Source organism: Tiliqua scincoides, chromosome 5, assembly GCF_035046505.1.
Source record: "Tiliqua scincoides isolate rTilSci1 chromosome 5, rTilSci1.hap2, whole genome shotgun sequence".
NCBI classification, from domain to species: domain Eukaryota; kingdom Metazoa; phylum Chordata; class Lepidosauria; order Squamata; family Scincidae; genus Tiliqua; species Tiliqua scincoides.
Window position 1 is genome coordinate 47,626,721 of NC_089825.1, and position 27,268 is coordinate 47,653,988.

The 27,268-nt window shown below is 40.7% G+C and overlaps 1 protein-coding gene across 2 annotated transcripts; it reads right to left on the reverse strand.

Annotated features, from left to right (window-relative positions):
• TCAIM (T cell activation inhibitor, mitochondrial) lies at nucleotides 1-27,066 on the reverse strand. Of its 2 annotated transcripts, none has more exons than XM_066631264.1 (11): nucleotides 26,888-27,066; nucleotides 20,656-20,723; nucleotides 18,456-18,591; nucleotides 17,595-17,748; nucleotides 15,777-15,834; nucleotides 14,748-14,870; nucleotides 13,157-13,254; nucleotides 10,024-10,115; nucleotides 4,100-4,332; nucleotides 2,978-3,109; nucleotides 1-2,164 (listed from the first exon to the last, which is right to left on the reverse strand). In XM_066631264.1, exons 2-11 carry the CDS (start codon nucleotides 20,682-20,684, stop codon nucleotides 1,939-1,941), a joined length of 1,281 nt encoding a protein of 426 aa, XP_066487361.1. In that variant the 5' UTR covers nucleotides 20,685-20,723; nucleotides 26,888-27,066; the 3' UTR covers nucleotides 1-1,938. The 2 variants fall into 2 exon arrangements, with proteins under 2 accessions (XP_066487361.1, XP_066487360.1); XM_066631263.1 differs by having other exon boundaries at nucleotides 15,777-16,029.
• Nucleotides 27,067-27,268: the final 202 nt, after the last annotated feature.

Genomic DNA, 27,268 nt, shown 5'->3' on the forward strand with positions numbered 1-27,268 from the left:
CAATCTTAGGACTTGGGTTTTATTTTTGAAAAACACCGACATCTCCTCATGAGCAATTTAAAAATATTGAACAAGGACCATAGAACTTTCACACTATTCATATCTAGCAGCCAGAAAAAATATACCTAAGGGTTTGGGGAATTATCCTACGAGGATTTGAGTGCACCATCAATTTCCAATGAATTCACTGGGACCTGAGGTGCTCTACCATTTGCAGAGTTCTAATGCCCCTTTCATTTACAGATTTTATCCCATTTTTACATTTTAATATGCACATGAGCACACACCCCTTTTCTAAAAAATCCAGTTAAGTTCAAATTTAAAAGAAAAGTTTCAGACCTAGAGTTTGCCCCAGAGATGTTCAGTGCAATACAGCTTGACCGTATTTTTACAGCAAATAGATCTGCACCAATGAATTTCCACTTCAGTTCTTTTATTTCAACGTACTGATAAAGCGAAACATATCATGATCTTTCCAAAACAGTTCTCTCCATCTTCCCTTCATGCTAATGAAATCATTAGCGCTGTTTCTGTGAGCGGATGACCTATATCTGTCTCTCTGAAGACAAGGGCATATCCTCATGGTGTTTCATTCAGGGACTCAATCCCTGTAGTTCACAGGCATCACAGATTTCAGGTGAACTGGTCCCCCCACCCGTCTAGAAAACTGCAGCCTGCACAAATGGCTTCTTGCTGATAGAACAAAGGTGGCCAACCAGAAAAGGGAGTAGGAGGACTGCCTATTCCAGAAAGACACCCTACACTTCTGGCTAGGTTTCTACAGCACCCAGTCATATGCAGAGGCACCTCCAAGGTGGTCATAATCTACACTTCTGCTGAAATAAGCTGCAAGTTTCCACCAATGCACCTGCAAAAAACCACAAATTGGCTCCTTAGTTTAAATAATAACCGCTTACAAATCATGTGCAGAATAAAGATTCCAGCACTTTTGTAAATCTACCAAAAATATATATATTGAAGTGCAAGTTCTAATGGATACCATTTTTCAATAGACATTTATAAAAGCTTAAACAAGCTGTAGAACTTCTGCAAAATAAATACTCTTACCATAATATTTTATGTACAGATACACAACATTGGCAACACCACATGGCCTCAAATATTTGTTCTCCAGTGCGCACAGTCCAACTTTTTCAGGGCCAAGACCGCCAGTGCCCGAGACAGTGCATCAAACTCTGCAGTCTTCACCCTCCATGGTGCCTTTTTGTGTCAAATGCTGCTGCTGCCTTTTTACCCAGTGGCAGATAAGCTGCTGCTTCTGCAACTCCTCCAAACACCTGGGTATGAAAAAGAGGGGAACTGAACACAAGAGAAAGCGTGAAGGAAAGGACAGTGGCAGGCTAAAACATCTACACTGTCTCCTCACCTTCACATTGTTCCCCTCTTCAGACCCAGGGAGTGGGAGGAGGGAAACAGTGCGCATCTGTCCGATCTATGACCTGAGGCAACTGCCTCAGCAGTTCTCACAGTGGTCTGGTTCTGAACTTTATTAAGCAAATATGCACCCCAGATTACCTTCAATCGCCAGTTTCGGTTTGGAGAATGCTTCTCTCAGCAGAGTTTTTACTATATTAAAATCTATACCAGTAAGTTTATGAAAATTGTGGAGTATATCAATCACAATTTTGTATATATGACACTTGCATGCTTTTGTGCAGTTTCATACATTTTGTATAGCTCATTCCCCAACAGATCCTTTCATCAATATCTTCATTTTGTATGGAACCCATTTAGTCTTTTGTAAGACTAAACAAATTGTCTCAGAAATAGTTTGCAGCTTTTGAACAGCAGTTAAAAACAAAGGAACTTCTTGGGTTGCATGCAAGATTGCCACAAAAATGTACCATTCAATAATTTACTCTCAGCAGTGTTAATGTTTCCTTATACAAAATATAAAATTTGTCATGAGACATGCTCTCAGCTTTTCCAGTTCCAGGGGATACAGAGGTCTCCATCCTGCAGCACAGAATAGAAGTGGGAAATGCAGAGATGCATGCCTTGCAGGGATGGCAGAGACTCCTCCAACAGTTTATTGCACGAATGTATCATCTGCACGCTGGAAACACTGGGCTCCTTGTAGAGCCGCTGAAGAGAAAGTTTCTCAGCAGAAGTCTTGATCAGCTCCTTTTCTAGCACCTTTGACCTGAAATAGAAAACACATCCCCACCCCCCAAAGTCAAACAAATAGGTTTCCAGAGTAGGTTTTTGCATTTTCCCATCTTCTAGCTTCCTTTCTCCCCAATTACAAACCTTCTGTTCAGTGGGTTAATATATAGTCATCTGAATATATTTTTATTATGTGTAAACTGCCTTCTGACTTTCCTTTGGTTGAACAGTCACATACAGTAAACAATTACTACTGGCACACAAGGTGACAGCACCAGATTGACAGGGCGGGGGGGGCAACTTTCAGGGCAAAACCCTGCACCGGGCCTGCCTCCAGTACCAAGGATTCAAGATTCAACCTGGCTGGATGGACTCAACCCCAAATCATTCCCCCTCACTTTCTGTCTGTCCCACCCAGCACCTTCTTTTGAGGTAAGCACCATTAAGCTTTGTTCAGTTAGAAAACAGGGTACACATTTTTTTCAAACACCTACCACTTCCAATTTAATTAGTAAGGCAACAAAGGTTTGTTAGGGTTGACCAGTACAGAAGCTGGGTCAGAAACTAGCCCTCTCATTCTCTTTGGGGAGGTGGCATTTTACCCCAAAGAATCTGGATTTTAACTTATGAAGCCAAGCATGGTGCAAGCAGGCCACAAGGGAATTTTACACTTCCGTGAAGTAAAATGCTTTTGAAGCATGTTAGTAATTTTAATTTTTTTTAGCTGAAGTTTACGTCTATAAATTCTTTGAAGAGAGCCATCTCCTTCACAATAATCTCCTTGAGAACCTCACGTGATGTCTGGCACAGAATGGAACACAAGCAGCTGCGTGTTTTAAAAAGCACTTACTCTTCCTTCCTTTTCAATTTTTCTCTTGCTTGTTGTGCTTTGGCAATGATAAACCACTGGAGGGTTGCTGGATCACACACTGTTGGGATGATAAAGTGTCCGAGTTCATGCAGGTTTGGCGCATACCTGTCACTGCAATAAAAGGAGATGATGCACTGAAGGTCAGTGCAAGCCAGCTGATCTCACTTCTTGCACTAAAAGACATGGCATAATGTAATATTCATAAATATAGGACAAATTCAACCCACAAAACAGGAGAAGTTTTGTATGTTCCAGGAATGGAAGAATATCCAGATTACAGACCATTTGAATAATACTGTGATGCAGGGAAGAAGAATTTTCAAAAGCAGGGTTACAATGCATTAGGATCAGGAGTTGCTTTGAAACAACAATGAGGCTTCCATGAAGCACAACATGAACTAGGATCCATGAAGTTCTTAAGTTAGAACTGCAGCTTAGCTATGAATGCAATAAGTGCTGTGGGCACCATGTGTCTGTCCTCAGCTTCCACCTGTAAAAATGGAAATAATGTTGGTGTTTCTTCTTCTTCTTCTTCTTCTTCTTCTTCTTCTTCTTCTTCTTCTTCACAGTATTTATATACCGCTTTTCAACAGAAAGTTCACAAAGCGGTTTACAGAGAAAAATCAAATGACTAATGGCTCCCTGTCCCAAAAGGGCTCACAATCTAAAAGGATGCAAAAGAACACCAGCAAACAGCCACTAGAAAAGACAGTGCTGGGGTGAGGAGGGCCAGTTACTTGCATGAGAGTTGTAAGGATTACTGAAATGATGCATATGAAGTACTCCAAGTACTTAGCAAAAGCACTATAGCTGAAATCTACCCTCCCACCTCGAACATTTGAGCAGAAAGCACATGTATGTATGCATGCATAAAGCTGCCTTCCCATGGCTGCCTCTCCAAGGGAGGCCTGGAGGCCTCCTGACTCAGAAAGGGCATTTTTCAGGAGGAGGTGGCTGATGCTGAAAGGAGAGGAAGATAAAAAACCCCTTTGAGCGAAACGTTGCTCATTTGATTGTAGCAAAAATTACTTATAAATGCAATCAACTGTAGTAAAAAGAAGATCTATCCAAGGAACAGAGCTTATTTTTACAGACACTCACCTCTCCAGAATCATTTGCAATCCTCGCAGACTATGAGGGTGAAACGAAAGCCTGCTGTTACGTACTCTGTTATAAAAACCATCGAGAACAGAATAATACTCTTCAAGCATCAGCATTGGCTGCAGATCTTCCATGTAAGTTATCTGTATGCCTCCTAAGAGATGGCTTATGCGGTCCTCCAAAAGCAGCCCTTTTCTTTGAAGTGTGGCATAACTTGGCAATCTCTCAAAAACCTGCACAAATTAAAATACTTGACATAATAAAGAACAAATTCCTCCAAAACACTTTTTTTGAAACAATATCAACATTGAGACATTTTTGCATTCTTTGCTATTGAGATCTTAATGAAAAAAAGTTTTACAGTACTTAAGTACAGGTTGAGTCTTCAGTACAGTTATTCTTTTCATTTTCACTTCCCTGAAGTAAAATGCTTCATTTTACTGGAGGGTTTCATTCCCAGAACTCACATGGATGGCAAAAATTGCATAAAAGCAAATCCATTTAAAAAACAATGTCCCTTTGTAGGTTATTTAAAAACAGTTGACGTTGCTGACCTTTGTGATGTAAGACAGTCATTAGGCAGACAATCCATCAGTCAGTCTCTTTCCAGGCACTTAGAAAGGCTTCACTCTGAGCCAGCGACCCCTCCCTTCACCCAGAGCAGTGATTATCTTCTTTCATGTGCTCAGGTTACTTGCCTTGGAGTGAATCTGTTCTAAGTGCCTGGAGAGAGAATGATTTTTTTAAATTTATTTTTTATTATTTTCCAAAATAAAAGCAAACAAATATAAACAAACACAAACTCAATACACAACACACAAACAAAAACAAACAAACAAAAACACACTGTTGGAGGGTGCAGGCAATCATATATCAATATATCTAATTAATCAATACATATCTTCTAATCTTGTTCTTCTTCTAGCTTAGCCTCTTAATATCATTTATCATATATCTTGTATAATATATCATGTATACAATATATTCATCTAAATGCCCTCTCTTATACATCTACAACTTCATTTTCAACCAAGCATAAAATGATCTCCATTGCTCTATCTGTGTCGGTTTACGCTGTTGAGCCAAAGTCTCTGTAAGCCTATCCATTTCCGCCACATTCATTATTTTCTCTATTAATTCATCTTTCGTTGGAATTTTAATAACTTTCCAGTATCTAGCATATAAAATCCTTATAGCAGTTAATATCATAAAAACTAAATACAAACCATTTTCTTTATCTATAACTTTATTAAATAATATTTCTTTATCCATAATATCTAAGATAATATTAAGCAAATAACTTTTGCAATTAAAGGAAGTCTTTCGTTTTTGAGGTGAATTTAAGGCATTTATGTTGACAGAGTAAATACTCCATCCTGCCTTAACCATCATGTTTCTTTTTACTATTCACCTTCTCTTTTTGTCTTCTTCTTGTTGCTATCAGTGAGTGCCTCCTTGCCCCTCTAGTTTCTTCCTTCTCTGATTCCTCAATTGTCTCTGAATCATCTGATTTCTTCCAGCTCCATTTCTACACTTTCTAGTTCTTTTCTTCTCAATTCCTCTTCCTCATTTTCTTCATTTCTTGTCTCACCTTTCATCACTGTACTAAAAAAACTTTCTGCTTTCATTGTTGAATTTATATCTCTGTGACTGGAATTGAAAAAAACATACCTTCCGGGAGAAGCCATCTATACAGTATTTGCTTTCCTCCTAAAAATTTTACTAGCTCATCATATTCTTTTCTCTTCTTTCTCACTCTCCATGGGACATGTCTCAGAATTTTCACTTTGCTACCCTCCACCATCCATTCCTTTTCCTGTGAGATCTTCAGTATTTTATCTCTGTAAAAAGTTCTGATGAATTTCACATGGATTTATCTTGGTAGTTCATGTTTTCTTAGATAGAAAGTGCTCACTCTTCTCGCTGAATCCAGATCCATGGGTATCTCCTCTGTTGGCGTGTCGATCCACTCTGATATTAAATCACCAATCAGACGTCCTGTATCTTTCCCTTTCTGTTCTGGTACATTTTGTATTCTTACCACTCGAGCTGCACTCTCCATCTGAATTTCCATTAAAGTTGCCTCTCCATCATATTGGTTTTGTTTTATCTCCAATATTCTAGATTGATCTTTTGTTGTCTTTTTTTTCTAATCTTTTGTGTATTCTCATCTGCTTGGTCTTTAACGGCTTTCAGCTGCACACTAAGATCTAGTTGTGTAGTTAAAACATCCAGACTAGCTTGAACCTGCAAAAATGGATTTGTGTGCTGCTGTCCCATCATCACTAATTTTTCTATATTGTCTTGTAATGTCTGCTTCCAATCTTTCCCTTTCGGTTCCTTTTGTGTTAGTTTTCCCAAGCTTGACTCCAGGGCGGGGGAGCCCCTAACTTTCGCTCCTTTTCCTGTCATCCTTTTTCTTCCTTCTTATATCTTCTTTTCTGTAAAACTCAAGTATCTGTTATCACATATATCACTATCAGTTACCCATACATCACATCATCAAAAAAAATTCAACACCCATAAAAACCAACACAGGGAAATTTTAAATCAAATAAACCTTTGCCTTGCAATGTTTTTTTTTAACACCACTAGATGTCCTCAGGGTATGGATGATCCTTACTTCACTTGTCAAGTCCTGTTCTTATCCTTGCAATGTCTCCACTAGATGTCCCGGATGTTCTATTCTTCTTATTCTGTTATCTTGGTTCTATTGCTTATGTTTGTTGCTATATCAACCACATTCTGTTCCAAGAGATAGTTGGAGGAATTCAAAACAATGAAACCGCTTTTGCAAAACAAAGAAATGCAGATCTCCAGCTCTCTCCCCAGGCACTCCAAGATCTCCACAGGAAAACAAACTGAACATTTCAAAGCAAAGTTTATATTCCAAAATGATTAATTTGTAATCCAATGAGTTTTAGATTTGTAAAGTAATTATGCTCTCATATTTCCATAACAAGCTCTGCAGGTCTCCTCCAAAGCTTCTTCTCACACAAGCAAACAAATGAGTGGAGAAAGCCTCCCCCCTCTTCCCAGAGGGGGAAAACCTGCCCCTCCTTCTTCTTCTCAGAGAGAGAATGATTGATGGATTGTCAGATAGCTACCCTCTCTCGATTAATGAGGCTATTGTTAACAACTCTGTTCCTTTAACTGAAAGGGCCCTTCTTGAGATAAAAACACATGTACAAATCTGTGGATAGTTAGGCATACCTGTATACGGGCATATGTTTCAGTTACTCAAATGTTCTTATCGTATTATCATAAATGTTCTTATCGTATCGTCGTATTTGCCATGCAACTTTCGATATCTGCTTTCATTTTTATATCTATATCTTTTTCTATTTATATCTATTTATATCTATTTCTAATTTTTGGAGTTTGTATGTGTTAATTTTTTGCGTTATTAAATAAAAATTTAAAAGAGAGAGAGATGGGTGTATGGATATCATCATAATTTCTACTGTATATTGCAACTGCTCACATCTACAACATAGTAATCATGCATTAAATAGTATTAATGAGTGGAAAAAAAACGAGTGGAAAAAAGTCAAAATGTGGCTGATAAAGATTCTGGTTCACTCTTAACTACAGGCAAGAGACAGAGAGCCAGCAATTGGATCATGTAGTTTCTTTCATATAAGTGTGCAAATCTATCTTCACCAGAGTAAAGGGCTACATCAACTTTAACTACAGTTGCATTTAACAGAATTTTAAACTACTATATTATTTAATGCTGTATGTAAACTCTGGTTCAACAGGAATCATGACAAAGGTGATGCCAACATATCCCTTATGGCATGTTGGGATGGGATTATGTGAATCACTGGTCTACTCTTGATTGATAACTACTGTAGATACTCACCTATAAGAGGAGAAATTTCTGCCAATAAATCAACTGTAAATCACCTCCTCACATTATATGCAAGTCACTCAGGGTTGAGAGCAAGAAGATAATGCAGAGATAGAGGGCTATGAGTCTCCAAGACAACGAGGCTGCAAAGCTACAGCCAAAGTTAACCTCTTCACTCCTCCTGAGAAAAACGAAAGCCAGGGCTCAAGGCTTCCATTTAAATCAAGCAAGTCTCATACTCTTGGCAGGATTACATCCAACCTTTCTGCACCCTTGTTCCATTTTGCAAATGTTTGGCAAAGGTCTGGTTTTTAAGACACCAGGATGTAGTTCTCATTTCCATCTGAAACAAAAGTCCCAAGCTACAATTCAATTCACCATTACTTAAGAATAACACCCATGGAAAGCAATGGGTTTACTTCTGAGTAAATCAGTTTTGCAATTTTGTTGCTGCACTTGCTTATGCTCATTCCTTGTTGCTTGTCTCTTGTTATGGAAGATCAGAAAATCATTCCATGTTTTGACAGCTGTTTGACAGCTCTGGGAAGGGCAGGGCTGGCTCCACAGCTGTAATCAATCAAGACCAATGGAGACCTGGTTGGACACCTGAGCTTCATTTGACCTTGATGGGACTTTGAATGGACATGGACTGAAGGGATGGCTCACCTGAGCCTAATTTGGATTTAACAAGGGACATACAAGGATAAAAGGCAGCTTCAAAAGGAGCAAGGCTACCTGACCAGACAGAGCTACCTGACCCAGACCTACAGGAGAAGGGGACTGCCAGGACACAGAAGACACTGCTGGAGGACACAGAAGAGAGGATTGCCAGGACCCTGCTGGAGGAGACACTCTGCTGGAGAGGAGGGACTCTGCTGCAGAAGACTGGATTGGGAAGACTGGACTGTGCTTTGGAGATTAGACCATGGACTTGTACTGGACTTTGGACCGTGGACTTTGGACGTTTATCCACTGAGTTAAGTGGAGTTTTGGGGAGGGAAAGCCTCTGGACAAGAGGACTTGCAGGGAGTGTATGTGTTTGTAGTAATAAATTCTTGTTAATTGCTCAACTGATAAGGAGTTCTGTTCATTTCTTTGCACACCACAGCTGTTGTTCTTGGAAAAGGAGGGTGTTAATTAGCCAAAAAGTGGGCATTAGAAGGGAGGTGGAATATTTGGACGGGACAAATTGGCATTGTCGGCAGGATAGGGAGAATTTGGGCAAGACATCTCTCTTCTGTGAATTGAATTGCACATTCCCATGAATGTGTTGTATGTTAAATGTAGAGCCTCTGGCTTAACACACCAGGCACCTTAAAGAAGAATTTGATTAATGGTTCTACCCAGTATATTGTTTACAGTGCACTTACTCTGATAGTGTTTACAAAAAGGCTGTGAAGACCAGAATTAAAAAAGTTAATGAATAAAAATGTATTGTATGGTCTCTTACTATATTTTTAATTAATTAGGGATTGTACAGTTCTTAGGTAACAATTACTGGTAGGTTATTTTTGGGAGCTGGCCTTGGGTAAAGTTAGACAAAATTAGAGTCAGGCACCCCCTAAGTTTAACCCACGAGTTATTCAAGTGTCATACAAAATTCCATGATTTTTGGCTCAAAACATGCCTTCATCTGTGAGATTGATTTATAGGCGAGTATTTATGGTAGTATTCAGCTGAAGCCAGAGTTCTGTTCTGGCCCAATGTATTAGGACTCGTATTAAGGCTTTCATACTTCCATTCATATTTTTAATTTCTCATTATTGCTTAATTCACTATATTCTACGTTTGGAACAAATAGCTTTATAGACGCTCTAGCCCAGGACTGTGTTCGTAATCACATACATATATAATGCTGCGAATTCCACCTTCTAGCAGCAAGGTGAATTGCGTTTAAGAAATCATTGTAAGGTTTTGACAATGTTTACATAACACATGCAAATTAAGTTCACAGCAAACTATCAATGCTAACTTTTGCATGCTTAGTTTGAGGATTTGTTTTTGCTTCACAAATACGGAAACATATATTGCAACAACATATTAAAAAATCCTCCTAGGCACTAGTTCTTACTTTGGTCCAGTGGTGGTGGACATCCATCGTTCCTAGCATAATGTAGCCTGTTGCACTCATACCTGAACGGTCTGTAAATATCACTGTGTGTCCTGTTGGAAAAGAGGGGGAGGTTTAAACCACTATTCAGAGTTATTTTGTTAAGTCATTTCCCAACACTGGGAGTTTACAGATTCCCAAATGCATATTAAATATGCTCTGCTGGTGGTTGAGGCCCTCTTGATGCCTTATTTTCACATATGAAAGTGAGCCAAATTGTCTAAACCAAAGTAATGTCAAATGGTACTTCCGATCATCATAACGGGATGTGTGGAGAAAGGCAGTCTTGTAGGTATAGATGACTTGAGCCATTTAGGGTTTTATAGATCAAGCCCTGCACCCCAAATTGTGCCCAGAAGGAAAACAGGAAACTACCTTAGATACTCGCCTATAGTATGTAAAATTTTTGCCAAGTAATTTTGCCAATTATCACTTCGCCTTATCTCCAGGTCAATCAGAGGGCAGAGCCTTACGACTCTGGACAGTTTCCTTTCTTGCTCAAGAGGATCATTAGAAGCAATGCAGAGACTAGTTTCTATAGTAACTTTGCTGGGAAATTCCAGCCAAAGTTAACCTTTGATTCTCCTCTATTCCATTTTGCGAATGCTGTTGCAGCCTGGTTCTGTTTTAGCAGAGATCTGTTGTTTTTTTTCCAACACCAGGATGGGATCCTCCTTTCCATTTGGAGCATAGTCCCAGGCTACAATTCAATGCACCATTACTTAAGAATAACACCCATGGAAAGCAGTGGGTCTGCTTTGAGTAAAAAGGGTTGCAAATATATGCAGCTGCATCTCTCTGCTGTGAATTGAATTGCATACTCCCAGTTATGGGTTGTATGTTGTCTGTAGAGCTTCTGGCTTAACACACCAAACACCTTAAAAGTGGATTTGATTCATGGATCTCCTGCACTGGTTCCCAACCTTTTTCACTTGCGTATCCCTTGGCAGCCCATTTCCATAAATTGTACCCTTCATACTGTATTAGCAAAATGTTTGTAAATAATACAAGCCCTCATCTCCTCTATATGAAAGCCCAGACTTCATGTATTTATCACAATGTTCTCTTTTTATCTGTTTGAGGAACAGAAGACTCTGCCTTTGCACTGTTTTCCAGCAGAAGTGTGCTGAGAAATTCTGGGTGATTGATCACTTGTATGTTTCAGCTTTTTTACTGTGCTGGTTTTCAATCATTGGTTCATAGATGAATTGATTACCAAAAACTAGCTATTGGTGGGGCTTTCACAGCCAACTAGCTACCTTCCTTGCTGGCCCTACAAAGCATTCTGGAGCATGACCTGCCTTTCCCTGCCAGTATGCCATTCTTTTTCAAGTACCCCTAAAGGTCCTGTTGAGTGCCCCTGGGGGTACATGAACTCCAGGTTGGGAACCAGTGTTTTACTGGTATGTAGTTTACAGTGCACTGTGGTATTTATGTGCATAGGTGCTGGGCTTTGAGATACCTTGGCATATTTGACGACAACAACACAGCAGAGCACACTCTGCTTCTGCGCAGAGCCCACTCTGCCATCAGCCTTGAAACATGCTGAGTGTCTAAAGCCCAGTGCAATGGTATTTTGGAGAAGCGCCTCTTATCAATGTTGTGGTTAGCTAGAAAGCCGGCTAGTCACAGCCGGTTCCCTAGCAGTGTAATCTTTGTAACCTTCAGTAACCCTCGTTGTATTGCAGGGTATTGCGACACATGTTTAAGAATGAATAAAGCTTGCAGAAAGCGGGTGAGGAACTCAGATCTGTTCCAGCTTCAAGCCTCCCTGCATCAACCCTCTGAATGTCTGCCGTTTCTCATTCATTTGCTCTGATTCCATGCTCTATCAGCTCCTGCTTATAGTCTCAACTTTCTCAGTGCACTCTGCACTCCCACCAGGCAACAAGGTCCAAGCCTTGTGTGCTTCCCAAGCAGCATTGCGCTGCTACAGTGCACTTACTCTGAGAGTGTTTACAAAAAGGAGGTGAAGACCAGAATTTTAAAAAGAATAAAAATGTATCTTATGATCTTTTACTATTTTTTTTTTAATAAATTAGAGACTGTACAGTTCTTAAGTAACAATTAGTGGTAGGCTATTTTTCAGCCGATGCCTGCGTTGGCTCGGTCATGTCGTGAGAATGGATGATGGCCGGATCCCAAAGGATCTCCTCTATGGAGAACTCGTGCAAGGAAAGCGCCCTACAGGTAGACCACAGCTGCGATACAAGGACATCTGCAAGAGGGATCTGAAGGCCTTAGGGATGGACCTCAACAAGTGGGAAACCCTGGCCTCTGAGCGGCCAGCTTGGAGGCAGGCTGTGCAGCATGGCCTTTCCCAGTTTGAAGAGACACTTTGCCAACAGTCTGAGGCTAAGAGGCAAAGAAGGAAGGCCCATAGCCAGGGAGACAGACCAGGGACAGACTGCACTTGCTCCTGGTGTGGAAGGGATTGTCACTCCCGGATTGGCCTTTTCAGCCACACTAGACGCTGTGCCAGAACCACCTTTCAGAGCGCGATACCATAGTCTTTCGAGACTGAAGGTTGCCAATACAAAAAATTATTCAGGATCTGGCCTCCAGTAAAATCAGTCAAAACTATAGTCAGACACCCCCCTAAGTTTAACCCCCAACTTATCTGAGGGTCATAGAAAATTCCACAATTTTTTGTTCGAAACCTGTACTCGACTTATCTGTGAGATCGGCTTATAGGCGAGTGTCTGCGGTGCGTGAGAATGCCAGATCAGTGCCAGTATATTTTGCTCCAACTTCAAGTTTTTAACTATAGCAGATAAATTCTGATAGCAATCTTCTACAAAGAACATTCCTGGTATAGTATACTAGTGACTGAGCTGCAAATCAGGACTGCTGTGGTTTTATCTTGCTTCTGCCATGAGCTCAACAGATGACCTTAAGTAAAGAAGTCCCTCTCAGCCTCAGCTTCCCAGTAAAATATGGGAATAATCATACTTTACAAGAATGCAGTAAAGATTACAAAATACACGAGAAGTGCTATGAACAACCAAAAAGCGATACACAAATGCCATGTATTATTAATACGAAAATAATCTGCTGCCAAACTGGATAAATGAAGAGCAATAGAAGAATGTACCTTTTGCATTCCTTAGTGCTTCTGGGCTCTGTTGAGCTAACCGACTTAGACTATGTAGCTGGCTACACCGATGAGCAATACCCCAGCTCCTCTGCCATCTATGACAAGACATGAGGATTTTCATTCCTTTACAACTGCATAGCATCGTAGGCACACAAAACAGCAGAGATGGTAATGAAGAGCACTTCAACAGATAAGTAGTGTGAAATGACATCATATATGTTATACTGTATAGGAATTATACAATTCCTATAAAAACTGGCTGCTGTGCACAACAGTCGCATATGAGAAGTTTCTGTACATTTGACAGTTAAAAATGTGTTCTTACAAGCAGCTACAGCATCTGATGTACCAAGCAAAATGTGTAGTAATTGCACAAGATGTTTACAAGTATGCAAGTGCAAGTAATCCACTGAAGTATAGTTACACTTTAACTGCATTCATGATATGAAAAGTTGTAACTGCCTACCGAAAGGGTCCACCAGATATAATGGGAAGGAATGGCAAATTCTAGTTCTTTCATGAAACCTACTCTCCATGTCCAGCATAAAAGTCACTGCCAAGGTCCTGCCTTTGTTCCCAAACACCACTTTCCAAACCATAATCTATCTGGAATTAAGTGTAGAGAAGCATCCTTTCCTGCCACTCAGAGGGTGAAACAATGGAAATCTATTGCTCTCTCACCCAGGTGTCATACATGCAAGGATCCTATTTTATCCTCTCAGACTTTCTGTTAAATAGAGAGTGACCAACCTCAAGTAACCAAGTAAAGTTCATGGCTGCAGAGATCTGAACCCAGTTCTCCCCAGTCTGTGTTTAACACTAGTATACCATACTAGCTCCTTTTAAACCAATTGGAAAATGGACTCTCATTTAAACAGAACATTCATAAACTACCATTATTAATGCATATTGTGGTTCCTTACTTTCCACACACTGACCACCATAACCTTTTAAATACAGTGGTTCTCAAACGGTGGGTCTGGTACCCACAAATGAGTCATGACCCAATTTTTGGTGGTTCGTGAAACTGACAGGGCAAATTAAGCAATGTGCATGAAGCGTTAAACAAGCTGCTACTTGGTAGGGAACACTGCTGCCTAATCACCAATATAGCCACACTGCTTGGTATTTATAAATCAAGCAGCAGCCTCTAAAACCTCTAAAATGTTTGAGAACCACTGTATAAAGATATCGCTTGCCTGAAACAACTTCCCTCAGAAGAAAATACTGAACCACTGAAATGTGTAGCTTCATATTTGTTGCCTAAAATTTTGGCATTGTAATCATCATATGCAACACAAAGAACACATATGTGTAAAATGCCACACAGTAGCCTACTAAACAAACTGCAACTAAGCCAGAAACCCTTTCAGCAAGAGATCTGAAAGCCTGTCACCAAATAGTGGCAATTTTTACTCAATAGAACCAATTTTGTCACCATTTTTATGACAGTCTCAATGGAACACAAGTTCTTTGGTCTGCTAAAAATACACTTGCAAGGGTTCATCTTAGCCTAGCTGTATCACTCTCTGCACCTTGCATCCCATCTAGAAATGTGCTTTTTCACCCAGTAAAGTTAATTTGTTACCTAATATCAGAGAGGTGTAGCTGACGAGAGAGTTCACCTTTCAAACGGTCTAGTTCCTTCCTGAGTGGCAAGCTATTCTTCAGCTTCTTCACTGCACTCTCTGCATTATTATCTAACCAGGAACTGGAAAAAACACACCACAGATCACAAAGACATTTTAAAAACAGCAACACCACATCATTAGGCTAGATTAGATCAAGTAGTTATTTAAAAGTGGTCACTGACATGCTCCAATAAATACAAAACTCTGTAGGTAGAAGTGTTTCTCTGAAGGGATTAAATCCTATTTAGCCAGTCTACCAGTATTTCTATGGCTTTACTTATGGAATGTTTTGGCTCACACGTTTCAAAACTGTGTGCATCACATGTTCCCTTCCCCATTGGGTTTATCAAGATTGGTAACTTCCACAGCAGTAAGGAGTTTGTTAAGGAAAGCTGAACTGTCAATCTGTGTGCATGTATAGAGTCTGAGGGACATATGTCAGCACTATGCAAATGTATTAGAGTGGTTGTCAGGCTAAGGTTCCCCACACCTACATCTGTACATACTCTCAGATCTTGGAAAAGGATGTCAGCATTTATGGATAATTCATTAAAATAGGTTGTCTTGACTAGATAATTACTAATTTATTTTAAGAACAGCACTTTCTTCAAATACGTGTGTTTCTTTAATTACTTTTTATACTTTGTGTTTGGTTTTTCCTTTCACGTACTTGACTGCTGGGATAAATACAAGTGTCCTGATGCACTGCAAAGCTCACATATATTCACCCTATTGTCATGACTGGTTTAATAGATTTTTCTATCAACGCAGTATTGTGCAAGGTCCTTGGCCATTGCTCAATAGTAGGGTACATGTTTCAAGCAAGAAGTCCTTGCTTCTTCAAGCAAGAAGTTCTAACTTCTTAGGAGGAAAAAGTTAAGCTGAGAAAACCCCTTCCTGGAACAAATGAGAGTCACTGCTAGTCAGCACTGGGAAAGATGGACCAAGGGCCTGGCTGGGTAGAAGGCAGCTCCATATGTAGATACCTCAAAGTTGTTTCCATCCTCTGGGCTTGCTCAAGTTCTTCCTCAGGATCCTTGAATCCTGTAAAAGAGTAATAAGTCTTGTCCCATTTGATAGGCCTGTGGAATGTTCTTTGTGTTCCTTGGTTAGACCGAATATCTGTATTGTCATTCAAGCTTTGGACATGTTTGGTAGATAAGCTACAGGCATTCAGGATGTCCAGTACCGTGCTTAGTAGGTCCCTGGTGCGCAAAGTGAAACGGACTGCTCGAAAACCTGTAAAATGCAACACCAGGATAAGAATAAAGTAGTGTTCAACACAATGTAGTTACATTGGATTTTTGGCTTGTCTCATACAACTCACGGTGGATGATTAATCTGCTAGTGAACTTTGGTCAAATCATTAGTGCCAAGCCCTTTAGTGTTACTAACGATTTGTTTTTACTGTCAGTGCTCCTGGATTTAAGATCTAAACCTCTATATACTAAGTGATAGACAAAAACCCCACTTTAAAAAGCATTTTGTAACATTTGGGATGAAATGAACTAGAGCAATGGTTCTCAACCTGGGGTCGCAACCGCTCAGGGCAGTGGGAACCACTATTTTCCCCCTTAAGGGGAGTGGCAAGTCAACACTTCTGGGTTTCTACCAAATAAAAAAGGGGTTTGGGGACTTCTGTCAGCCCCCCCTTTTTGCTTAGTTGATGCAGACCTGGAAGTGCCATTGCTGCCAACTCGCCACTCCCCTTACTAGCCCCCCCACACACTCAGTGGTTCCCTCACCTGCAGGTAAAGGTTGAGAATCACTGCAATAGAGATTAAGACTTAAAAGTTGCACTGCAATATAATGTGCAAGAGACATGAATACACATGCATATAATGTAAAAGTGGCAATATCTGACATCTCCAGCAGCACTGAAGCATTGGTTAATATTGTAATTTTCAGATATTAGAACATCTCCATTGCTGCAGTTGTCAGTTTCACTACAGAACCCCTTAGAATGCTCCTGAGCAGCTTCTATAGTAGTTAGTGGGTTACAAACTGGATATTGGGTCTGTTTAGCTCACTGAGGGCCCAATCCTATCTAATTTCCCAGTGCCAGTGCAGCTGTGCCAATGGGGCATGTGTTGAATCCTGTTGTGGGCAGGCAGTCACAGAGGCCTCCTCAAGGTAAGGGAACATTTGTTCCCTTACCTCGGAGCCGCATTGTGGCTGCACTGGTGCTGGAAAATCAGATAAGACTGGGTCCTGAGTTTGTTAACAGAGTTTTTTGCATAATCGAATAGCAGATATCACAACTTTTACTGCACTATTTAAAGGAGTAAGTTATGAATGAATTGTATGTTATGCTTATTAACACAGTGCACACGCTACTAATCATTTGATGGAAGATAAGAGATCCTAAAAGAAAATTTGCTCTTTTCATAATTAAAAGATTTTCTACAATACCACTTCATTAAAGCAAACACATTTCTCCTTAGAGAAAAATTCAGAAGCAGCACGTATATCCAAATCACCATTCATTTTCACATTAAGCCCTACTGGTCCACACTGGTCATTGCTGATTAGCAATGACGTTTTTATATACTGTATTGTGACAGAATGAAAATATTTGTTAAGGACATACAAACATATTAATCTGGTCATCATATTCAGCTTGAACTATAATGCCTTTTAAAAGGATTCTTGAACATGATCCAGTTTTTAATGACTAGTGACTTTAACAGCAAACTGAAAAAGCTCTAGAAATTCATTAAGAGTTACAATGCTTAAAAGGTATGAAATGGTCTTCCAGCATTTAATTTTGTAAGAGGAAAACAAATCTAAAGTGACAAAAATACCTGAAGCACCAAATGATTCCTGGACATCGGAAGGATTGTGTTCTTTTTCTCGTACATAAAAAGTGAGCGTGGTTGGTTTAAAAGACCTGAAGCCTGGTTTCTGGAGATTCTCCAAATATCCATTTAATCTTTTCAAAGAATTTTCATTGATTTCCTGAAAACAATCACCCCAGAAAGGACCTCAGATCTGAACACTGCCTATGTTAAAACAAATATACACAGATGAACAGTATTTGGTCATGACAACCTTGCTTCCTCTGTTTTTCACTTTTAACTGCATATCCTTACTTTTCTCTGGCTTGTACCAACTTGTGAAAATGAAAATAGGACAAAGGCAACTGTATTTTAGTATTATGACTTGCTCACATCTCTGACCAATATGACAATACGATTGTTACGTTTCTGTCTTCCACATTGACACACCCTTTCCATATCGATTTGTCTTTCACCGAAACCAGTGCATTGTAGTGAATCCTGGGTCACATTCTAGACTGGGCTGTCACCCAGTTCAAGATATCTTAACTGTATGACCTTCAATTGCTCAATCAAATTGGCAAACTAGAACACACACACAGCACACTGATTTTAGCCGAGTGCATATGCTGCAGCAAGCACTATTCCAGAAGAAGCATTCCTCTTCCTCTCTCACACAGAAAAAAAATAGTGCCTTCCATTTAAGTATTTGAATTTTAAAAATAATGTAAAATCTGATTAATTAATCCGTCCCCTCCCGATAAATCAGTTTTTAAAGAAAAATTTACTTATCTAAACCAGTCAGTTATCTAAACCAGTTCTAAACCAGATTTATCCAAACCAGTTCATGCAGGGCAATGTCAATTCATTGAATAAAAATGTTTTTACCCTCTCCCTGGGATGCTGGCCAAAGAAATCTGGATGTACTGCAAAATAGAATGGTCGCAGGGCATTCACAGCATCAGCCCCTGAGAAAGCTCTTGCCCTTATTACATGCTTCAGTGGTAGTTTTTTGACAGACAACCTAAAAAATAAAATTATAATTAAGCATCCCAACTGACTACAAAATTCTTCTTAGATAACTGAAACACAGCAGTGAAAAGACCAAGGTGTTATTGTGTGAACTGAAAGCACTTCTGATCATATCTGCATATAATATCTACATATTCATATGCAAGTTTTACTGATCTCCCCTTCTCACTGCAGCTGCCTCTGCACCTCAACTATCCTATTTTGTACTAGAGATTCTCTGAAGCCTCAGGAACAGATGGAGGGCACACAGGAAGCTGCCGTGGGATGGGGAGGTCAGAAGTATTAACACCCCTGTGAAGGCATCAGAGAAGCTAATGTATTATTGGATAATCACGCAGGACTTTGGACAACAATAAAAATGACCTAATAAAAGTCAGACTAAAGAATACATCAAAATGTATCTATAATAAGCAGAACATATCTAAAGTATTTACAAAATGGATTAAATTGGTGCTTCTAAAAACTGCTCAGTTATTTTAAGAGTAGGTAAGTATGTTTGATTCAAGGGAGACGCCTCTGCTTGAACAAGCATGCTCTAATTCATTGACTGCTTGTGGACTCAAGGCACATGGAAAACTCTGTCATCCACAAGAGTTTTCCCATTAATTTCAATAGAGGGTCCCAATCTGTGTACACACACACACACAAAAAAAAAAGTCACCACTTTGAAATGAGTAGGAACGTTTGCACACATCTGATAATATCAAGTTTCTGGATTGGACAGTGTTACTGCTATGGTTGGCTGTCATCTCTCCAATCTTGCTTAACTGCCTAACTTGAAGGCTATGCTGCAGTTCTTAAGCATGTTTCAAATCTTTTGAATTTTTTTCTTTAAGGATAAACCATGAACTTCAAGATGCTCTTAGGCTTGTTAAAAGTTACATCTACATTTTTAAAAGGGTTTTAGAATAACCTATAAAAAGCAATAAAATCAAGTAGCAGGAAGACTCAGCTATTCAACAAGTGAAAGTACTGCTAATACCCTTTTCCCCATTCTGACTGCAGCCAAGAAAAGAAAACGTACAACAGTGGGATGAAAAGATCCTTGCAGTTTAAGATGTGAGATTTTGAAGGAAGAAGACCAAGAAACAACTGCATAAAGTTGGGGGGGGGGGTCATTAGAACAGGGGTGTCCAAAGTTTTTAGCAGGAGGGCCACATCGTCTCTCTGACACTGTGTTGGGGGCCGGGCAAAAAAAAAAGAATTTACATTTCAAATTTGAATAAATTTACATAAGTTTACATAAATGAATATATTAAAGATGAACTTATATGAATGAATGAAGGTCTTGCAATAACTCAAGGCCTATAAAAGGCCTTGCACAAAGCAAGGCTGGCCTTTCCTTTGCTGCCATTGCGGCCTCAGACATGAAACAGCAAGCAGTGGAGGGAGCCCTCACACCACAGTTCACGTGAGAGGTCAAACAGTCACCCTCATGCTGAGAGCAGTTGCATCGGGCCAGCGTGGGCTCCAACAAATCTCCGGAGGGCCAGTGGCTCATTGGAGCCTGGGGGCTCCCTGAGGGCCGCATTGAGAGGCCTCAAGGGCCACAAGTGGCCCCAGGGCTGGGGTTTGGGCACCCCTGCTCTAGAAGAAGGAAAAATATGGGAGACAAAGAATGCATCCAGATACAATAAAAGAAATAGCAGGCCCTGGTGCTAGAAATATTGTTGCTCTATTGGTGGGGATGAGACTTCTATAAATGCAAGATTGATGATCATATGATATAAAAAAAGGTAATCCAAAGCCATACAGTTCCATATACATTCATTTCAATAATGAAATAGTAGCAACTGTCCACTCTTAAGAGCAACATAGAACCATATAAATGGTTTTCCATGAGGAAAGAGATGCGTACAAATGTCATGGTTATCTTTAAAGATATTAATATTTTCTGAAAACAAGTGTAAACTTGTATAACAAAGGATGAGGGATTATAAAACATTTATGTCCAGGATTTATAGATAAAATTACAAAATTTCAAAGTGGTCACGTTTGTTAAAATTAAATACATTAAGCACTCCGATTATACTGAGTAGGAACAGAGCCATCTTACCTCCTCACTGTACCCCAATGGCAAAACATCTTAGTGCTTAATCTCGCTTCCAAAATGCCACCAAATTTCTTTGAAAAAAAGGAAAATATATTGTATTAATGCCTTTTTTGTGCTTTTTAAAATAATGCTTATACTTTAAGCAGCTAAATTCGTATGAGTATGAAAAAGGTTATAGTTCTGTACAAATATAATGGAGTTATATGAGATCGTAAAAACTGAGGGAAAGGGAGAGAGAGAGGCCTGTTAATTGCAACTTGGCCCTTAGTAGCAGCCTTGGCACCAAACAAGGGTCAGGTAAAATTGGCTAAGACTGCAATCCTATACACACTTCAAGAGAGTAAGCCCCTTGAACAACATGGGGCTTACTTCTGAGTAAACATGCATTAGATTTTATGCCACTGACCAGATTGCAAGCAGCTTTTAACCTAGTTAATTTTGTTGTGTTGCAAAATTTAAGGAGATGTCTTTGACTGCCAGGTGCATTAATAAATGAGAGAGGTATTTATTTATTTATTTAGCTTGTACTCTACTTTTCTATAAGAAATTATACTCAAAACAGCTTCTGAAAACAAGGAGAACAGTGGTTCCCAAACTTTTTTGCACCAGGACCCATCTAGCTACACTAAAAAAAGTAGCTTCACCTTACCATTTGCTCAAGTCCCCATTTTTAAGCCTTTTTACCATGGTGAGGAGGCTGCCTTCTAGAGCATTTGTTGAGCTCCACGTTCATCGGAGTGGGACCATTCTGGTGACATTGCATTCCCCTTTGCTTGGCTTTCGATAAGAGCTGAGGCATGTTTGCTGCTCATGAGTAAATGCGCAGTGTGGCTCAATTAAGCTTTCCATAGAGCTCAATACATTTTCCTTGTCAGCTGGGGGGTACTTGTTTCTTGAGTGTTTTGGGGGGCCTTCATTCATAGGATAGGACTATTCTGGTGATATTGCATTCCTCTCAGCTTGCCCTGTGAAGTGGGCTGAGGCACATTCACCTATTCATAAGTAAGCACATGTGCAGCTCAGTTTCACTTTCCATAGGGCTCAATACATTTTCCTTGTAAGCTGTCAGATTCTGTTTCATGAACCACCTCAATCAGGTCAGACCCACTGGTGGGTTGAGTCTCACAGTTTGGGAATCACTGAAGTAGAATGATAATCAAGCTGAGCAGCTAAAGGACACCAAATACACCATTACAAAGTTTACAATTAAAGCAAAAAAGGTAGCAATATTAGACTAATACAATATTAAAAATAAAACATTAACACACTAGAAGTCTGTTAGAAGAATTTTCAAAACCTATATGAACACATGACAGGGAGCCTGACAGATATCATTGAATGGTTGGCAACCTTCAGTCTTGAAAGACTATGGTATAAGCCTACAGCACCCTGTATTCTCAAGTGGTCTCCCATCCAAGTACTAACCAGGCCTGACCCTGCTTAGCTTCTGAGATCAGACGAGATTGGGCACATGCAGGGTAACAGTTGCTGCTAGAGAAAATTCCAAAGCTTCAGAACCATCACCAAGAAGGCCCAGCCTCTTGTTTCTGTCCATAGTGTCTGCTTTTGTGTTTCTTTTTCACCGGGATGCAAATGTGGATAAGCATTCATGTCTTCAGTACTTTACTTTTTTTAAAACTCCAAACATCAATTCCAACATCACTCCACTTGCTATTAAGTAGATGCCTACACAACAGTCATACTAAAGTTTAGTATGTAGCACTGTTACAGCAGGGCTAGTTGGGGTGTTTGCTGAAAAATAGTTTAACCTTTTCCAGGGTACACTCTGAAACATTTTAGGAACATGCAGTACTGTTTGATCACTGAAGGACAGAAAAAATGAACTGTGAATATTCACAACTTTAGAGTACCAAGGATCATTTTTGTGCATTTCATTAATGAAGAACTGAAACCCCTACTTTCAAAAAATCAAGAATGCTAATGAAAAATCTTAACAACCTTATAAACGAGATTCTAACATGCTACCACACAAACCCAATCTCCCAGAGCTTTTGTGAGGCTAAAAACAGAACTTGGTCTAGGGAAAAAAAATCAGACCATGTTTGTAAATGGAAAATTTAAAATGCAATCCTTCTACAATCAATAGATTCACAATATAAATAAATGACTAGGTATGTTCTGGAGTCTGAATTGTGTATGAGTGAGACAGTAAGCAACTACCTCCTGCAGCCTTCGAACAAAGCCAACCTCTTGTAGAAGAGAGGTGGAGCAGGAACCTTTGAGGTAGTGTAACCTCCTTGAATTGGCAAGGTGCTATATAGGACAAGCTGATTGGATGGCCAAAGTTATGTTTTAACAGCAACAGCTTACAAGCACACAGCACAAGGCCTGTATGCTGAATGATCAGCTGATGGATTCAGAACTTTTCATGCTGATCATCATTACACAATTACATCCAGTAGCCTGCACAGCCAGGTAGTTTCTTGCAGGGAGTGTCTGTTTACACAACAAAGGTACTAGATTGGGCTGAATGTTCACTTAACAACCTAATCGTATAACAGGGATCGGACAATGTATCCCGTCAAGTAGCGCACACCTGTAGTTGTAAAAGATAACAGTTATATCCCCTCAACGTCTACTTCAGATAGGATTTTCCCATTTCGCCACACATCTACTTCTCAGATATTTGTAGGCATGGCTACATTTGTAGGCATGGACTACATTTGCAGGCATGGTTGCATTTATGACTACATTCAATTATCAGTTTGAACTTAACATTGATTCAATTTCTATTTTCCTTTCCATTTACACCTTAAACTTTTTGTATTTGTCTACTTTCCACTACAGAGACTCATAGAGCCTGCCCAATTTCATTTATCTTCTCTGGAGAAAGGGGGGAGAGCAAGACCTACACATATAACTTATTATTTTAGCGTCATCGTAACTGGGCAAGAATAGTGTCTCCCCCACCAAAACCCTCACAAAAGTTTCAGTTCTGAGTTACAGTATTCTAGCATTTTCTACATCCATGCCCTTAAGATTCCATAACATCCTGGAAGCTCGCAGGGCTGTTTTGAAGAGTGAATTAAAGTATTTGTTATCTTTCATAGTGAGCGCAAGTACATCGAAATGTTTACCGCAGTGTTTCCCAAATTGTGAGTCAGGACCCACCCATGGGTTTTAAGCCAATTTTTGGTGGGTTATGAAAAGTTTTTGAAACATTGAAAAAAAAAAAACTTTACAAGCATCCTTGCCCAGTTTGCAAAAGCAGACTGTTAGCTGGGATGTAGATCTGTGGTATGATGTAATCTTTATATCTCGAAATTAAAATGTCACATTTTCTGATTTTCTCTAGTAATTGGTGTTCTGTAAATCATGTGTGAAGCTACTTTCAGCCTTTTGTCTGACCTAGAAATCCCTAACTGCACATCTTGCTCTCCAGACTTCTGGGTACTCTGAAATATCTGTAAAGATTTAGAACAGTCCTTAAACTCATTTTCCAGTGGAAAGTCTAGCAAACATTTACAAACACATACAATACGCAAGGCCTCCATCAGCCTTGGGAGAACAGGACACCATTAATTAATTAATAATGTACTATTATTAATAAAAATATTTCTTTCTAGATTTCTTTGGGGGGGGTCAAAATAGTCATTTTAAAAAGTGGGTGCTAAAAAGTTTGGGAAACACTGCTCTATTGTTTGCTTGGGAAGTCCTTTCCAATTCCAAATGGACAGGCACTCAGCCAATTATCTGAGATGAATACATAGCATGAGGTATACCAGGCGTGTCAAACATAAGACCCGGGGGCCAGATGCGGCTCCCGGAGCTGCTGAGGTGTTACAGCTGAAATGGCAGCCTATATGAAAATTGGGCTTTGCCAAATCCTGAAATATGATCAAGATTTGCATACTTTCTCTTCTGACATTTGCAGTTAATGAGTTTCTATATGAGAACAGGGTCTGATTTCTGGCCATTAGCTGCTTAATGATGTCACTTTCTGCTTAATGACATCACTTCCGGCCCTCAGCTGGAGCCCTGAATGCTAACTTTGGCCCTCTGTATGAAAGGAGTTTGACACCCCTGAGGTATACGGTGCATGGCTATAGCTTCAATTTTAAAAGCAATAGAAACTACGAGGGTCGCCCAGAAAGTAATGCACATTTTTTTTCTCAGCCTACAGTAATGGTACGAATGCGAAACTTTAGATATACGTTATTTGAATTTTCAGGAGTGCGCACACAAATTTTTGGTTTCTTCAGACAGATAGCGTAGCTGCAGCAGTGTTTCGAAATGGCATCTGTAAGTGATGTACGTTACAAGCAGCGTGTCGTCACTGAATTTCTCACTGCGGAGAAAGAAACTGTTGGGAACATTCACAAACGTTTGTGTACAGTTTATGGAGAATCTGCAGTCGACAGAAGTACGGTTAGTCGCTGGGCACAGAGGGTGAGGCCATTAGAAGGCGGTTCAGCAGAGCTCCAAGATTTGCAGCATTCGGGGCGGCCATCCACGGCTGTCACACCTGACAAGACACAGCTTGCTGATGTGCTCATTCGCGAGGACCGACGCATAACGACTAGGCAATTGGCGCTGAAGCTGTCAATCAGCAAAGGAAGTGTGGATGCAATCATCCGTGCTCTTGATTACTCAAAAGTGTGTGCATGATGGGTTCCGCGCTGTCTTACGGTGGACCACAAATCTCTCAGAAAAAACATTTCTTCTGAGTTGCTGAAACGTTGCTGAAACGTTTTGAAGATGAGGGGGAAGCGTTCTTGTCCAGGATTGTGACAGGTGATGAAACCTGGGTTCACCATTTTAGAATGGCGTCATCCTCAATCTCCACAGAAGAAAAAATTCAAAGCAACTGCTTCCGCCGGTAAGGTCATGATCACTGTGTTTTGGGGCTGTGAGGGCGTCATACTCATTGATGTGATGCTAAGAGGCAGCACCATTAATTCTGAAGCTTATATGAAGACATTAACCAAACTTAAGAAGCGCTTCCAGCGACTTCGGCGCCATAACAACCCAGGTGAATGTTTGATTCAACATGATAACGCTCTGCCTCACACAAGTTTGAGGACTTCGGAACACATCACTAAACAGGGTTGGACTGTGTTACCCCATCCACCCTACAGCCCTGACCTAGCTCCCTCAGACTTCCACTTGTTTGGGCCATTAAAGGATGCCATTCGCGGAAGACATTTTGAGGATGACAAAGAGGTGATTCGCACAGTGCAGAAATGGCTTCGTGACCAGAACAAGGAGTGGTACCGACAGGGCATACATGCCCTTGTGTCTCGCTGGAGGAAGGCCATAGAACTGGATGGAGATTACGTGGAAAAATAGGGAGTGTAGAAGAAACATCATTCTTTCTTGTGTGTAAGTTTCATTGTGTTCAATAAATAATTGTTGAAGAAAAAATATGTGGTGCATTACTTTCTGGGCGACCCTCGTATTAAAGAGTCATTCCTTGTAAGGCTGCTACCAATGCAAAGAAGACCCCTTCTTAAGCAGCATGGCATTGAAAGATACCATTAGTTCCTATTCTTCTTGGGGAGGGGGGCCATTACTGCCCAGCTCACAGGTGAACACATTTGATCCCTGTTGCATTTATGTAACCTTGGGAATTAGTCCCTATTCTTCTTCTTGGGGGAGGGGGAGGGTGTGCCTTTTTAAATGACTTGTAGTCCTGGTTCATGCATGCAAGGCATGACCTTCTGCATGTTTACTTGGAATTAAACATTACTTCCAATGTGCCACTGTATCAATGGCATTTACCCACAGTCCTGGGTGCAGGACTGCAGCCTGAATAGGACTTCTTGGTTTTAGGAAGTCCTCCATGACAGTACCTGGCTGCAGCTTTTATGGTCAGAAGGATAAAGGCAGCAGGGCTTGGCAAATGGTTTAGCTATTTCCTCCAAAGGCTAGTAGTGTTCTGCATAGTTATGAAAGCACTCTCATGCCAAGCCACTGAGAATGCAATCCTATCCAGACTTACCTGAGAGTAAGCTGCATTGACTATAATGGGACTTGCTTCTGAGTAGACCAGCATATAAGAGCGGGTCTGTGGCTGCAATCCTGTCCACACTTTCCTGGAAGTAAGCCCCATTGACTATAATGGGACTTGCTTCTGAGCAAGCTTCTGCATAGGACAGAGCTCCGACCTCCCTCCTGCCTGCTGTCAGGCAACTCCATCAGGCTGCCACTGCCCAAGCCTGCCCCAAATCTCAGCTCTCCCCTCCCCACTGGGCGCCCTCAGAGGACGACTCACCTTCGTAGTGGCCCGGCGGCGGCAGCAGCAGCGGCTTCCCGAGGTGCCTCACCCCCCATGGCCCCAGACACTGACTGAAGCACTGAGGGACGCACTCGGACAGCGGGTGACCTCGCGGGCCAAGGCAGGCACCTGACTCCTCCGAGGAGAGCCACCATGGGCGGGGTCCATGTCGTGAGGACCCCGCCCCCTGACGTCACCGCTCGGTCCCGCTACTCCCTGGACGCCAAAGGGTAGGAGGTGCCTAGAAGGCTCCTTTCAGGGCGGAGGGCCTGTTCGCGCGTGCGCAGATGGCGCTGGTGTGGGGAAGCGGGAGCCTTGTGTGCGACACGGGGTTTCATTGTGGCACTCGCGTGCCCGCTATGCGTGCAGCTCCGCCTC

Coding starts and splice junctions, on each gene's coding strand:
- TCAIM (XM_066631263.1), bottom strand. CDS start 20,684: ATGTTTTGCCATTGGGGTACAGTGAGGAG. Junction 17,749..18,455: donor GCCAGCATCCCAGGGAGAGG/GTAAAAACATTT, acceptor GATTGTTTTCAG/GAAATCAATGAAAATTCTTT. Junction 10,116..13,156: donor AGCACTAAGGAATGCAAAAG/GTACATTCTTCT, acceptor CTTTTCCAACAG/GACACACAGTGATATTTACA.